Below are 14,997 nucleotides of genomic sequence, written 5' to 3' on the forward strand. Positions count from 1 at the left end.
GGCGGTTCGAAGGGCGGGCGGCGTCGTTTATGGGACGCTGCTCATGAGCACTGTCAGCCGCCGAGAATGCTTGGCGGATTTCGTCGCGGACAACTTCAACGATAGACGCCATGGGTGTTTACACTACCGGCGTACGTAACTTCTGCAGTTCCTCCCGAACAATCTCTCTTATCAAGTCCCGCAAGGAGCCATGATTGTCAAATGTCATGGCGGCGGCATGAATTTGGGCACTGCCGGACAAACGATCGTACTGTCGGCATCGTTGGTGAAGTGCTCTTTCCATAGCCATTGGTAGGGGTAAGCGGCGCCTTGGGGCGGGTTCCTGCGAGGCGGTGAGCTCTGGAGTGAGGCCTCGCAGCCGACGACTGAAGTTATGCACGGCAGTTGCGATAGGTGTGTCCGGGCTGGATGAACGGCTCCCATGGGGAGTGTGGAGCATCAGGCAGGGTTGCGGTCCAGCACCTCCACCAGTGTCGCGGTGCAATGCGAACAAAGGACAAGAACAACTTGCAACAGCGAGAAAGCATGTTGCAAAAGCAGCTGTAGCAGCCAAACTTCTTCTTCGTCTTTCTTTCCCAACCCTACTGCCCCCACTAGCCAGAGTCTCTAAACCCTCCTCATCGTCATTCTCTTTTATCTATACAGATGTGTCAATTGCGGCGCAAGCTCAAAGCGTACGACACAGAGCAAGAATTTTTTTTTTTAGTGGCGTCACATGGTGTCACGTTAACGAAGTGCAGTTCAGACTACTGCAACAACTGAAGTGTGGCGCTGCTAGTGTGAAGCCGATTTTCTTTCTTTTTTTCCTTTTTTTTTTTAAAGAAAGCTGGCATAGTTAGCGTGGTGGCACCCGCAAGCTGCTGGATGAGGTCTGAAGGGAGGAAGGAGAGGAGGGACACGCCTGCGCACGTGCCTGCGGCGGCAAGAGAGTTGGCTCGAGAAGTGCAGGCCTCGCCTGCCCGCCTCACGCACACCTGCATGCACAAATGAGCGCTCGCTCTCTCCTCGCTGGTGCCGGGGCTTCGAGCGTGTCATGCGCGCCGCTGCCACTTTGCGCTCTCATCGGCAGGGAAACTGCAGACGATACATGTGACTCCTGCTCGTGCCAAAATGACACAATTAGGGTCAATATCCTAGGCTGTTGGTGGCGAAAATTCAGTATACAGTCAACTGCCGATTTTTCGGACTCCCTAGGGACCGCGAAATCGTCCCGAAAAAAACAAACTCATGCTTTTTATTCTGCTCAAGTGTTTAAAGTGCCACAGCCACGTCCGAAATAAGCTTTAATGCCTCCAGTTACAATTATCACGCATTTGGTGCGCGCCCAGGCTCTCGCAAATACATTCGGTACCTGCCGCGAACCCCGCTTAACTACGTACGTGCGACCGCCACTTTTGCCTTTTGCATCTCGTGATGAGCGCGCTGATAACTGCAAAGCGCGGAATAGATTACGGCTATGTCACATGAAGCGTTTGTAAACGATGACGCGAACGCAAAGACCTGTGGCGGAGAGAGCGGACGACTCATCCGGCTTTCCCCGATGCGTGTGCGCATGTAAACATGCGCACACACATTGCCGAATCGCCGCCGATACGCAGCATTTGCTGCGTGTCAAGCCGGTCGTTTCTAGTTGTGTGCAGCACATCGCACGACTAAGCTGACGCCGTCACTTTACTGCTGCTGTATCGTACGCACGCATTTATCATGAAAGGGTTCGTGATGCGCAACTTAGTTCCTGACCGCCAACGGACGCTGCAATGGCGAGCTGGTTTCGTCCGCGAAGGTAACGCGTCTATGCGGCGCACTTAGCGGTCTCGCACAAAGAGGCAGCAGGAATGGCGGCGCGGCGCATTTGGGTTCTCGCCTATTAAATGCGTGCAGTACGCATGCAACTGCGTTAGGCCCGTGCACTACGAGCAGTTTAACTGAAGATGCTTATCGTAAGGGTTGTCAGCGATTAAGGCCGTACTGGCGCATTTGCCGGCTACCGTCATCACGCCTCCGTGCATTTCCGCTGCTTATCCGTAACATCGCCGCATGGCACCGTGATAGCGGCACCTTTGAATTTCTGGTCTGCTTCACCCATAACGCTTTGGTATTGCGGCAAAGCTGACTTTCGGACTGTGCTACTGTCGCAAACAGATCGACTCGCAAAAGCGCTGGTTAGAACCTACGAGATGATAGACGCGGCAGAGGTGGGGGCTTCAAATAATGCCTTTCGGACCTGCAATTTGGGCAGAAAGTCCGAAAAATCGGACACGGAATAGTTCAGCATCCGAAACTTTAGACGTTCTAATACATTGACGTCTATGGGGCTGGTGACGGTGGCCGCGAAAGCGTCCGAATTTTGAGCATGTCTGGAAAATCGGGGCGTCCCAAATATCGGCAGTTGACTGTATTAAGGGTGCTTCCTGCTGCCACTTTGTTACATAGAGGTCGCAAATACATGTGCTTCTATGGAGTAACGGTGGGGAATAAAAGAAACTACGTAATATCGAGGAATTCTTTGTATGGAGGTTTGTTATAGGCAGGTTTAACTGTATAATCTCCAACCAATCTGCTTTCCCAGTGGCATTTCATGCTTACATCTACTCTCGATTACGGGAGAGCCAGCCATATTTTTTCCCTCATTATGTGAAATAGTTGTTATGGACACCAGTGGCGGACAACTCTGCCACCAAGATTGGCAGTTGTGACCAGATTACGGCTTTCGCTGTAAAACTCTTTAGTGTTGTAATGCCCTTTAAGAAAAGCAAGCAGAGGGAGCAGCGTGCAGACCTTGTGGCCATAGCGGACGCCGAGACCTTCGGCCAGGGCCTGCAGGAGACAGCCGAAAGCCGTCCGGGACGAGGGCGTGCTGCCCGCTGAACTGGGGGAACCGCTCGTTCTGGTCCCACTGCAGGGCCGACACCTCACGCAGGTGTGCACCACACGCATACTCCAGGTTGCCTATGTGGAACTGGAGCAACGTTGCTCTCTTCCTGCACGACAGCATCCACAGGCATAATTGAAGGAAGGAAACATGAAATTACCCTCGCAGGAATTGTCGTACGTGAAAATTACCCGAGCAAGAATTAAAAGATAAAACCTATTTAATGACCAACCATGTAGCCAACTTCGGAATACTATCATTTCGAATAATGAAAATGTACTAATTTATCATTAAATGCCTTTTAGATGGTTTGCAGTGCAGGATAAGGCCCAGTCACATATTCTTTTATGACGTTTCTGTAAAATGTCGTCACTCTAAAGGGAAGATAACCTTTTTTCCTGTCAGTGCTGTCAGACATCCCTAATATTCTTTTTAGTTAGAAAACACTTGGAGATCAGAAAAGTATTTTATCTTGTTCTTGACACATTTCAGTATAGAAACCACCTTTTAAGTAGCCATTGGCGAAGCGTTTCAGTGATGGAAGCAACATTTTGCTTTTTGGAGCACATTCTGGAGCAGAAAAAATGCTAGTTTGGAGCAGCAAAGCAATGTGTTATTTTCGTATTTCACCAAAATAGCCTGCATTTAAAGTTCAAAAAAAAAACAATTGTAGATAGGTTGGAAAAACAGCCTTGCCATTTCTTGTGGCAAAATGAGGTCGGAGCTGACAAAGTGATAAATGTGATCAGTCACACATCACAGTCATCCCACCAGCAGTTAGTAATCAGTAGGATATCGAACTAATCTCACACACATTTTACCAAAATAGTCTGCCTGTCATGTACAAATATACAGCTAAATCGGAGATATATCAACAATGCCACTACTTGTGGCATTGTCGATATGGAGCATGGAGTATGGAGCTAGTATAGAAACTCCATACTAGCATACTACAGGGTGTTTCAAGAAATGTGTCCAACCTTCTCAAAAAATCAGGAAAATGAGAGATTTGATTAATGCCTTCAGAATTGATTTTTCTGTAGTGGCAGGGATTTTAAGATGGTTAAGAAATTATTTGGGACTGTAATTAAGAAAGTTAAATTAATTACTTTTTAATTAGTGGAGTTAGATGGTTGTGTCAAATGGGAGAATTGAAGTTCTTCATGCCAAAAACCCAAACCCAACGTTGACATTCGAAAAAAGTGGCATCTAGTAATAATTACGAAGTAATGAAATTCAACCAAATTCAATGGCGAAACCTTAACAGAAACATGGAAGAACGTAACTGCCATATTCTTCTGAGACGTCCAAAATGAGTGAATGACTTTTTCTGTAGTGCTAGGCATCTTAAGGGGAGACGTGGGTCTTGAAAAGTGTGTTTTTAATAGTTGGGTGAACGGAATGAAATTTAATACACTTATTCAGTTTTTTCTTCCATTCCAAATCTCTGAGTAGATATTTAATAGCTGCGTTAGAACAAAAGCTATGCTAGTTCTACAATGTTTTCTAGCACAATTCTTACGGGGATTTTTGGCAACTTCTTTTCGTCAAACACAAAAGAAAAGTATGCGGCAAGATTGCCAGAAAGCTGGTCTAGCCGATGATGCTATTTATTTTCTTATAATGTTGTTTACCAAATGATAATTCTTGATAATCATAAAGTGTTTGAAGCAAAAATTTTTCACTCATGTTTGCATCCGTTTATTTTGCATTCGAAGTTCGATGAAAACAATCAAATTAGCATCATCGGCTAGACGAGCTCTCTGGGAGTCTTGCCACATATTTTGTTTCTGTGTTTGACAAAGCAAAGTTGCCGAAAAGTACAGTAAGAAATATGCTCTCAGAAATTGCATATCTTTTGTTCTAATGCGGATAATAAAAATCTACTTGAAGAGTTGGAATCTGCAGAAAAAACTGAATAAGTGTATTATATTTCCTTCAGTTAACCCAACTAACAAAATTTTTTTTTCAAAACCCACGTCTTCCCTTAAGATGGTTAGAGACATGACTTGAGACAGTAATTAAGAAAGTTAAATTAATTAACTTTCTAATTAGTGGAGTTTGGTGACAGTGACAAATTGGGGAATTGAAGTTCTTCATGCCAGAAACACATCCCACCATTGAGATTTCGTAAAAGAGCCCTCTAGTAATAATTACGAAGTAATGAAATTCAACCGAATTCGATGGCTTTCACTGTTGAAAGTTGTTGCATTTTGTTGAATTTCATTACGCCACAACAATTACTAGAGGACGCTTTTTCAAAATCTCAAAGCTCGGATGGGTTCCTCGCATGAGGAACTTCAATTCTCCCATTTGACACAATCACCTAACTCCATAATTAAAAAGTTAATTAATGTAACTTTCTTAATTGCTCTCCTATATGATGTCCTTAACTACCTTAAGATTCTTGCCGCTACAGAAAAAGCAATTCTGAAAGCCCCGAGCAAATATCGCATCTTCCTGATTTTTTGAGAAGGTTGGACACATTTCTTGAAACACCCTGTATACATACTACACTCACGGACAACTTTTCTTGGCAATGAAGGAGCAGCATTTCTCTTTTGGAGCAGTTTGGCGCAATTGGAACAGCACTTCCACCACTGCAGTTTGGAAATTGAATAGTTTACCTAACAGGCTCGTTCTCTCCAAAAAGCAAACCAAGAAAATGAGTTCAAAGATTTCACAACATGCTATTTATTTTGATAGCCAAAAAAAGAATATCAAAGTGACCTGCTGCATAGGTAGGGCCTTCCTCTTCAACATGACAACTGTTCTGTGACAGTTGTCACGTGTGCTATGTTTACACCCTGGCCAGCCATGGCAGCGTGTAGCGCCCTTCGTGACGTCATCGCATACCCAGCATGGAGCAGCTCAGCTCCCTGTTTCGGTTTTGACTCCTTGTTTATTGCTTATTTAAAATTATTGACCGAGCTTTCAGCAAAATGAACCACCCTTGCTGTTACAGGACTGTTTATACTATTTGACAACGGCATTATCTCAATATGGTCTAAAATGCACCGGAGTTCCCCTTTAAAAAGTTGTCAACGCGGTGCTCATGTCACATGCATTCGGTTATGTATGCTCGCGAAGCCAGCTGTGTTTACACGAAAACCATTCTGAATCCCGCCTCACTCGGCGCTTTTTAAAATCGAAATTGTGACGGGGCACTATAAGCCGTCTCCAAATAATTAACCATCGTTCGCTCGAGCAAACGAGGCTTGCAACCGTGATAAGTGGGCTGTTAGCTACTTATTGCGACAGAAAAAACGAGATGTTAAATTTTTGTGTCAGTACTCCTTGAACATAGCACAATGTTGTTGTCATGATGAAGACTTTAGCAGCAAAGGCATCAAATAATGATAGAACCCTTAATTGGGCGTGCGTGTTCATGTTCTGCAAAGGAAATAAAACTTATGCTATGACAGCACCGAGCACAACTGTGGGTCGTCGGCAAGTGTGAATCACAGATCTAACATTTTCGTTATCTATACATGAGTCGAGGTATACATATTCCCAAATAATCTCGGGTCGCACAAGCTCTGCCAGCTCCATTGAGATGCTGCCTTCACTGCTTGCTTGACTGAGGTCGCAGACATGTATACGCTCGCTCTGGATGTTGCTTAAAATTTTCTCTTTCTTTAATAGCCCTACTGCATTTATGTCACCTTTACTTCCACCTTTAGCTAGCTCCACCTTTGCTTTACCTAACAACCACTTTCCCTTTTTACATAGTAAACTTGCCTCTAGTTAACAGCCCCTCTACACCACCTTGCCTGTGTGTGCCATGAAAGCACAGGCAGTTATGTGCTTTCATGGCACAACAATACGGCTCAGGTCATTGGCTTCTACATTCAAAGGGGCTTCTCTAGTTTGAACACAGTTTTGCGCAAGCAAACTTCTGGTCCCCTTGGAGTTCGTACTATTGAGGTTCTATTGTATGAGCATTACAAGTGACAAGTGTCGCAAAGCTCCATACAGTTCTTTCATGACTGACGCGCACCCCAGAAATGCAGTCCACATCCCCAAGAAATGAAAAGTGCTCTCCATGACACAGACGGAAACATGATAATACACAAGAAGTCAGCTGGTCAAACTTACGTCACTGAACTCCATCTGTGTGTCCTTGAGGAAGCTCTGGTGCATTTCCATGAGTTTGTCTGCAAAGCGAAGTTCATACGCCTTAGTTTATTACAAGCGAAATAACAACAGCAGAGAGCAGTTTTGTTCCCAAGAGAGAGAGAGATAATAAAAGGAGAGAGAGGCGGGGAGGCCAACCAGAATTATGGCATCCGGTTTGCTACCCTACACTAAGGGGAGGGGGGAAAGAGACGGAAAGGTGGAAAGGAAAGCGAATTGATTTCCGGTGTGAAGACGTTTGGGTCGGCATTCTAGCACACATTTAATAAAGGACGCTGATGGGAAAAAAAGAAAAAAAAAAAGATTTCTATAACACTAGTCAACTCATATTCCACAATAGCGAAAGCACTATTTGTTGATTCGTGGGTTGAATAGATACCATTTTGCCAATTTAGCTGCGTGAAGTCACCAGAATTAGCACTGTAGCCTGATGTAAAGCTAGTGTCGATGTCGGTAGGTCTGCCATGGAAAAATTGACTTTAATATCAAAATAAAATATCTTATAAGCATTTGCTGAGCTTCACACTTGCTCAGAGCCGTCTCTGTATATGGGAGATTTGTATGGCAGAGTAAACTCGCCTTCGAAAAAAGGTGTCAGTACCCCTTTAAGCTCGTCTTCAAAGTCCGGATATTTTCCTGCTTTCGGCCTTTTCCTGATCGATATGCAGCTGAAGATCTTCTTTGTTAGTGCTGCTCACGGGCACAGTCCTTGAGCACGCAAAAATGGCAAGACGCAGCTATCTTTAGCGTGAAAAATAACTTTCCCTTGAGATGAGCTTTTATATGAAAGCAGCACGCCACCAATTGCACTTCATTAGGAACAGATACGATGCTTACAGGTCGCAGTTGTGCAGCGGGGAGTACGCTGCCGAAGCGTAAAATGCCCATCCGCGGTTTCGAGGAGCCAGCGGGCGATGTGATTCGTTACTTGCGACAGAGCACATTGCGGCTTGTTCGCTTTCGCATGACCCCTAGCGCGATGTTCTTGCCCGAAAAGTTCGGATTTCGTCTCGTACATGGGCGCCGTGAGCGTAGTTAGGCCTAGCGACGACGTCGAGCAAAAGCTCGGTTGCGATGTGCGTGACCACGATGCCCGACGTTTCAAAGTACGTCATGCTCAATCGCGAGTACAAAGAGTTGTCCCCGGATGGTCTTCGTCATGAGGTCCCAAGTGCTGATGAGCCTAACCGCAGAACCTCACCGCGGATCCGACAAGTCGGTACGAGACGCGCATCTGCGATGTTTGTGACGAGTGCGGCGCGATATAATCTGACGATTGAGCTTCCGATTGGAGCTGCCAAAGTAAAGCGGAATTATATTTGAAATGATCGTGGACCCGTGAACACAGAACGAGTGCGAACGCGTCAGTAACTACCCATGAAACACAAAACCTCTATAAAACGTCTTTAAAACGTTTATAACCTCTATAAACATTTTATAGAGGTTTCGTGGGTAGTGCGATTTTCGACAGCCGTGAGCTCGCGATGCGCAAGCAGCCGACGACGCTCTCCTAGAGCGAGCATCGGATTGGAAGAAGCAGCAAATCGGAGGCCTCGAAACGAACGTCAAAGATTTGCTTTTTGTACTCTTGTTTCTGAATGGAGGAACTAGCTGAAGCGGAGAATTTGAATACGGAGAAATGCTCTTACCGACGAGCCCAGAATGGCAGCGCCCGGTTTCGCCGTTGCGGAGCTATAATTAAAAAAAAAGCAGTTTTTTTTGCGATTTTCGCATTAATTTTCGCTACCTCGGCATGCACAGTAAATTTTTTACAGCACTTCTGTGTAGTTTTCAGTGAAGATATCTTGGAATCAAATAGAAAAATCGCTACAGAAATGGAAAATGTGACTTTCAGACAATCGTTTATTTTTTTGCTATTTTCCGCTGCAAGAAAGCCGCGTCCCCCATAAAAAATAAATCTGTTCTTTGACCGCGTTTGTGACTCGTAATTCTCACCGGTTACAACAGACTCTTCAGCGTTTACATAGAAGTCCGTTGTAACAGTAATTGGATTTCACATACTCCCTTAAAGGGGTATTCAGATGGGGGACGAATCCTCGGAGGATTTGTCCCCCGAGGACATCAGCTCGTGAGGAGAAATCTCCACAAATGTCCCCCACTCACACGGACGAGGCGAGCGGAGGGGGAGACTAGTGTAACTACACTACTCGGTGGCTTGCGCCACCCGCTTGACGAGCTGCTGACGACGAGCTGCAGACGACCATGCAGCTGCAGACTGGACACCCACTGCCGCTCTCTGCAGGAGCAACAATGTGGCCAAACAAGAGCCTGAAATTCCGCTATATCCCCGACCGTCGGGGGATTGTTTGTCCTGTCGGGAAAAAGGCCCCGTGTCCCCCGAGGAAGCGCGGGGGATCGCACCCACTCACTAATACGTGACGTCACGGTCACATGATCCGCAATCCCTCCGTTTCGCCCGCTGATTTCTCCCTCGTGTGAATACCCCTTTACAACAGACCAAAATCCTCTTCACTATAAAGGTCTGTTGTAATGAGGTTATACTGTACTTGTTATTTTACAAGCCGTGCATGCGAGTGTAAATAAGGGATGAAATGTAGGCTTGTGAGAATAGTAAATTTTAGGTTCGAATCGAATTTGAATAGTATATCTGACATATTATACAGAAAAATGAGCATATTTGGTACGACTCAACTAACCTGCACAATATTTTTTAAAGTGAAGCTAGGCATGGCAAATGTCATTCTTTTTGGTTGAAAGCGAAGTGTAAGCAACTTTGAATAGTATCACGATTTGACTTTTGGTAGAATGCAAGTGATAACCTGTAAAATACATTACGGTTTTAAGTTTACTATACTTAGAGCATATAAGCAGGTATAACGAGCTTTTAAACTTAGAAAATGATGAATCAAGATGTTCATTTAACCCTCAAGTGGGGCTTCTCGGAACTGCGGATTTCCCCTGGAAAGGTGCATTCACGGCACAGCACTCCTCAACCACAGTGAAACCGCCTTTACAGGGGGTTACATGTGGTTTATATATGTCTATTCGTTCATTTCGAATACTTCGAAATTTAAAATAATTTAAATTCGTTTCGAAGCAAATTCGAATAGTAATATAATATTCGTTCGAATATTCGAACTGCTCGAATATTCGCACAAGCCTAATGAAGTGGGTTATGTCTCGCAACAGCTTCTAACCCTTGATAGACCAAGACCTGGTCGCCTCATTTTTTTTTCTTCCTCAGTCAGCATGCGATTGTTGGTGCACGCGGTTTGGCTAGTTTGGCCCTCTTGTAAGCAGGCAATCGGCTTTATCTGCGACTGTTAGTGACATAAAAATGGAAATGTTCAGCTAGAAGCAATTGACAAAGGCAGCAGACAGTTTCAGGCATGGAGAAGCAAAAAAATTTGAATTCACCGAATTTGTGCAATGGCAGCTTTAAAATACATCAAAAACATAGCAGGTCAACCAAAAAGTTAAGATATGTTTGAATTAACACAAAGTTTGAACCAGCAAAATGTTTGAATTATTGAGAGCCTACTGTAGTTCAATCGACCTTCCTTGGAGCAGTGCAGGTTCGTGCAGCAGGCTTATTCAAGCGGTCTTGTACGTGTATTTTTGGCAAGACTCAATGTCAGTGCCTACATTATATGACAGTTTCACGTGACCCCTCAAAGTTGTATAATCGGTGTTCCACTGTGTAAAGTTAAAGGGACACTAAAGCCAAATAACAATTTATGTCAGAGTGAAAGCTCAATGTCTGACGTCTAAAATGGCAATATTATCAACAGCAGTGCCCTACTTACAGAGAAATTAAGCTAAATGTATCACACGATGAGTGCCACGAGCGGCACATTTTCAAAATGATCCCGACGACTAGGCTTGTGCGAATATTCGAGCACTTCGAATATTCGAACGAATATTACAGTATTCGAATTTTCTTCGAAACGAATTTAAATTCTAGGAAATTTCGAAGTATTTGAAATGAACAAATAGACATATATAACGCATGTAACCCCCTGTAAAGGTGGTTTCACTGCAGTATAGGTGTGCCATACCATGAATACACCTTTCCAAGAGAAATCCGCACTGCCGTGAAGCCCCACTTGAAGTTTAAATGAACATACAGTAAAACCTCATTAATTCAAAGTCACTGGGACTGTGAAAAATCTAATTAAACGGGTCTTCAAATCAACCAAACATACAAAAAGCGGGATGCAAGGAACTTTGAATTACTGGAAGTAATCAGAGGTGGTCGTTTGCTGTGCCTCCTAGTTTGCGGCTACAAGGGTTATGTTTTCCAGCAATACCCGGCCCCAATTTTGCCGCTAAACTGGGGAAACGGTGGGCCTCGCTGCTGCCAGTGCAAGTTAAAAAAAAGGAAAAAAAAAAACGGTCTCGTGGTGAATTGAAATGTGCGCCTGCGGAGAAAAAGACGTGCTTCGCTGCAACACAGTGCTGACACGCAGGCAGCATGTCACCTGCTCCTCGCAGTGTCAGCACATCATGATGCGACCATTCGCCCATTCCTTCTGGTAAAATAAAGAATTTAATAATGACCAGTGTGTCGGAATTCACGATGTGTTCTAGGTGTAAAAGATGATCATTGAAGTTTTCGAACTGAGTTTTCGAAGTAGGCGTTGCAGGCAAGTACTCCGTCAGCAGTGCAAGTGTGCAAATTGCCGGAACAACCGCCAATCAGAGGTTTGCATACATCGCGAATTCCATCAGACCGTCCTTTATTAATTTCTATATTTTCCCAGAAAGAATGGGTAAATCATGACGCACTGACATTGAGAGAAGCATGCGTCATGCTGCCCGCGTGTCACCGCTGTGCTGCAGTGAAGCACGTCTTCTTTTCCGCAGGCGCACATTTCAGCTGACCACGAGACCACCTTTTGTTTTTCTTGCGCTGGCAGCAGCGAGGCTGGGGTGCTCAACTTGTCACTCATTAGAATCGCTACATTGCACTGCCTTGTGGCTCCTAAGGGCCATCGTTTCTGCCGATTTGCGGCTAAATTGGGATCGGGAATTGGCACATGGCACCCAAAGTTTTCTAATTAACTGGGCTGGTACTGACCGCCGCTTCAAATTATCCACTCAGATTTACATTGCAAAATACGGGGCTGCAGAAATCCTTCTAATTATGCGGGATTTCGAAATAACCGAGTTCAAATTAATGAGGTTTTACTGTATTACCCTCACATCGATTCATCATTTTTTAAGTTTAAAAGCTTCTTATACCGGCTTATATGCTCTAAATACTATAGCAAATTTTAAAACGTAGCATATTTTACAGGTTATCACTTGCACTCTACCAAAAGCCAAATCCTGCTACTACTCAAAAGTTGCTTCCACTTCCCTTTGAACCAAAAAGAATGACATATGCATATGTCTTGTTTCAACTTTAAAAATATTCTGCTGGTTAGTTGGGTCATGACAAATATGCTCATTTTTCTTTATAATATGTGATATAAACTATTCAAATTCGCTTCGGAATTCGCTTCGACCAAATCACTATTCGCTTCGGACCTAATATTTACTATTCGCACAAGCCTAACGATGACGTAGAGAGTCTGCCTACAATTAATCACTAGTAATCAAACTAGCAGCAATAAAAAAAGAACCTTCTGTGCATCAAGAGATATAATAAAATGCTGTTTGTTCGTTTCTGTTTGATTCATGGAAAAAAGAACCTCTTTGGCGTTGCCATGGGGAATGGCGCGCGTTAGGATTCTTGCCACCTTTGTTCTGTTTTCGCCGAAATGCACTTTGCCCGGCGCTCTGCTTCGCTCACGCGGTCGCGTCTCGGTGGTAGTTTTGGCATTGCGCACTGCCGCGTTGTTTTTGCGCGCTCGTGAAAGTCGCTCTGACAGAAAGTTCGACAAAATGCCGCATGCATGTGATGTTGCCGGATGCCCGAATGGTGCACGCCGCCAGTGCACGCCGCTGCGCAGTAAAGGCGGGCAACGTTGGGCACGGCAGCAGTGACGTGTGAAAGACTGATTTGAGGCGGGGGATTTGAAGTGTGCTAAGGCGACGTGGACCACTAAAACGTGATTTTATTCCAAAATAATCACTTCCTTGGCTTAAAAGTAGCACTACGAGGTTTCTGGACCGCTATGCCTATAAGGTTAGGTAGCGCACTTTCGACGGGGACAAAAGAAACAGAAAGGACACGACACTCGCTACACTCGCAACTGAATTTATTTCAGGAAAAATACTTCAATATATATGCACCCAAGCACCCCCGAGTGACACAGAAATGAACCAACCCTTAATATCACCTGATTAAAGACAAAATTTTGCACACTCCTGTGAAAGGATCAGTTATGCACGTGTGAAGATAAACCGACAGTCAATGTATTCTTATCTAGGACCAAACTATCTGCGCACACTCAAGCGATACAAAAACCAAAAGTTAACGAAACACGAGCAGCTTGTACACTATAAAAACCACGCACAAAGCTTCGTTAACTCTTGGTTTTTGTATCGCTTGAGTGTGCGCAGATAGTTTGGTCCTAGATAAGAATACATTGACTATCGGTTTATCTTCACACGTGCATAACTTATCCTTTCACAGGAGTGTGCAAAATTTTGTCTTTAATCAGGTAATATTAAGGGTTGGTTCATTTCTGTGTCACTCGGGGGTGCTTGGGTGCATATATATTGAAGTATTTTTCCTGAAATAAATTCAGTTGCGAGTGTAGCGAGTGTAGTGTCCTTTCTGTTTCTTTTGTCCCCGTCGAAAGTGCGCTACCTAACCTTATAGGCATAATGATCAGTCACCAACTAGCCCAACTCTCAACCTTACTGGACCGCTAATTAAACAATCAACGTCGACTTAATATTTGCCTTTATTGTCCCTTTAAGAAGGGAGCCTTGGCTTACCGAAGATGCAGATGTCCTTGGTCTGTCCCAGACGCCACTGTGCCACGGCATCCAGCATGGCATTGAAGTGGAACTCAACGCGGCGGTCGCACTCTGTCGGCACCATGTGCCCCACCGTTGTGTACAGGCCACAGTGGTCGCGAATGAGCCGCATGCCGTGGCCAGACTGCAGGCACAGCGTCGTCAAGGGGCTGCAAAGTATAAACACAAACAACAGTTCACATCGAATCCGCCCATTCTTGTATAGGCTATAGTTGTATACAACTTAACCCTTTCCTTACCGAAGCCGAGCTGGTCTCGTCCACACTCAACCAAGCATTTTTTTACAGTGCCACGAACAAGCTACCCTGATCCATTTTGCCGAGTTCTCTTTGACAGATTGCAAAAGCATGCATTACAGTAGAGGAATGACTTAATTCTGGCAACCAGAATTAAAAATGGCATCCTCCTGTGTGTGTATGCGCGTACCGGCAACAGGTGCAAACAGGGGTAAAAAAAAACGACACTTGTTCACCGAAGTTTTGTCGGACTCAGAGGGTGAAGAATGATTTCTGTTTTCCCCTGAGTGCGGCCGCAACGACACAGAGCAGTATATATTCTCTGAACCATCTAATTCAGATGATGACCACGTCTCAACGTTTCGACAGCGGATGCCGATAGAGCTAAACAAAACGCCACCGGGACGTCCAAGGTTTCTTTTTACAACTTCGCTTGTCACATCGCTTTATCTATTAAATTTTGAAGGCCCATTTTCTGCACCAAGGACAAAAGAGGCTCCGACACACTGCATGATGCAGTGCAGAGAAGCCAATACTTTGCATATTAACGCGATAGCGTTAGAGAGCTTGTTTCGCAGAAATTCCACCGTCGGTGTCGGCGTCGCTTCTGAGTGAAAAATCGTCCGTGACCGAAAAATAGAGAAAGATGCAAATAAAATAAACAATAAAAATATTCAGTCCCACTGAGGATCGAACCCGGGCCGTTTGCGTGGCAAGCAGGTGTCCTACCACAAAGCCACAATGTTACTAGCAACTGCCTCGGAAAAAAACACTACAGAAACGCCAGGTAGTGGAAGGAGTCTCGACGCATTTTGTTCGGCAGGTGTCATGATGAAA

The 14,997-nt window shown here is 44.7% G+C and overlaps 1 protein-coding gene across 1 annotated transcript in view; it reads right to left on the bottom strand.

Annotated features, from left to right (window-relative positions):
* Window positions 1-204: 204 nt before the first annotated feature.
* LOC119403620 (lysine-specific histone demethylase 1B-like) overlaps window positions 205-14,997 on the bottom strand; it is a 29,130-nt gene continuing 14,337 nt past the window's right edge. Inside the window, exons 3-6 of the mRNA XM_037670540.2 lie at window positions 13,883-14,073; window positions 6,971-7,029; window positions 2,779-2,896; window positions 205-365 (exon numbers count right to left, since the gene is read on the bottom strand). Of these exons, the coding sequence (XP_037526468.2) occupies window positions 205-365; window positions 2,779-2,896; window positions 6,971-7,029; window positions 13,883-14,073 (529 nt within the window). The remainder of the gene's footprint in view (window positions 366-2,778; window positions 2,897-6,970; window positions 7,030-13,882; window positions 14,074-14,997) is intronic.

Source organism: Rhipicephalus sanguineus, chromosome 8 (genome assembly GCF_013339695.2).
Source record: "Rhipicephalus sanguineus isolate Rsan-2018 chromosome 8, BIME_Rsan_1.4, whole genome shotgun sequence".
NCBI classification, from domain to species: Eukaryota; Metazoa; Arthropoda; class Arachnida; order Ixodida; family Ixodidae; genus Rhipicephalus; species Rhipicephalus sanguineus.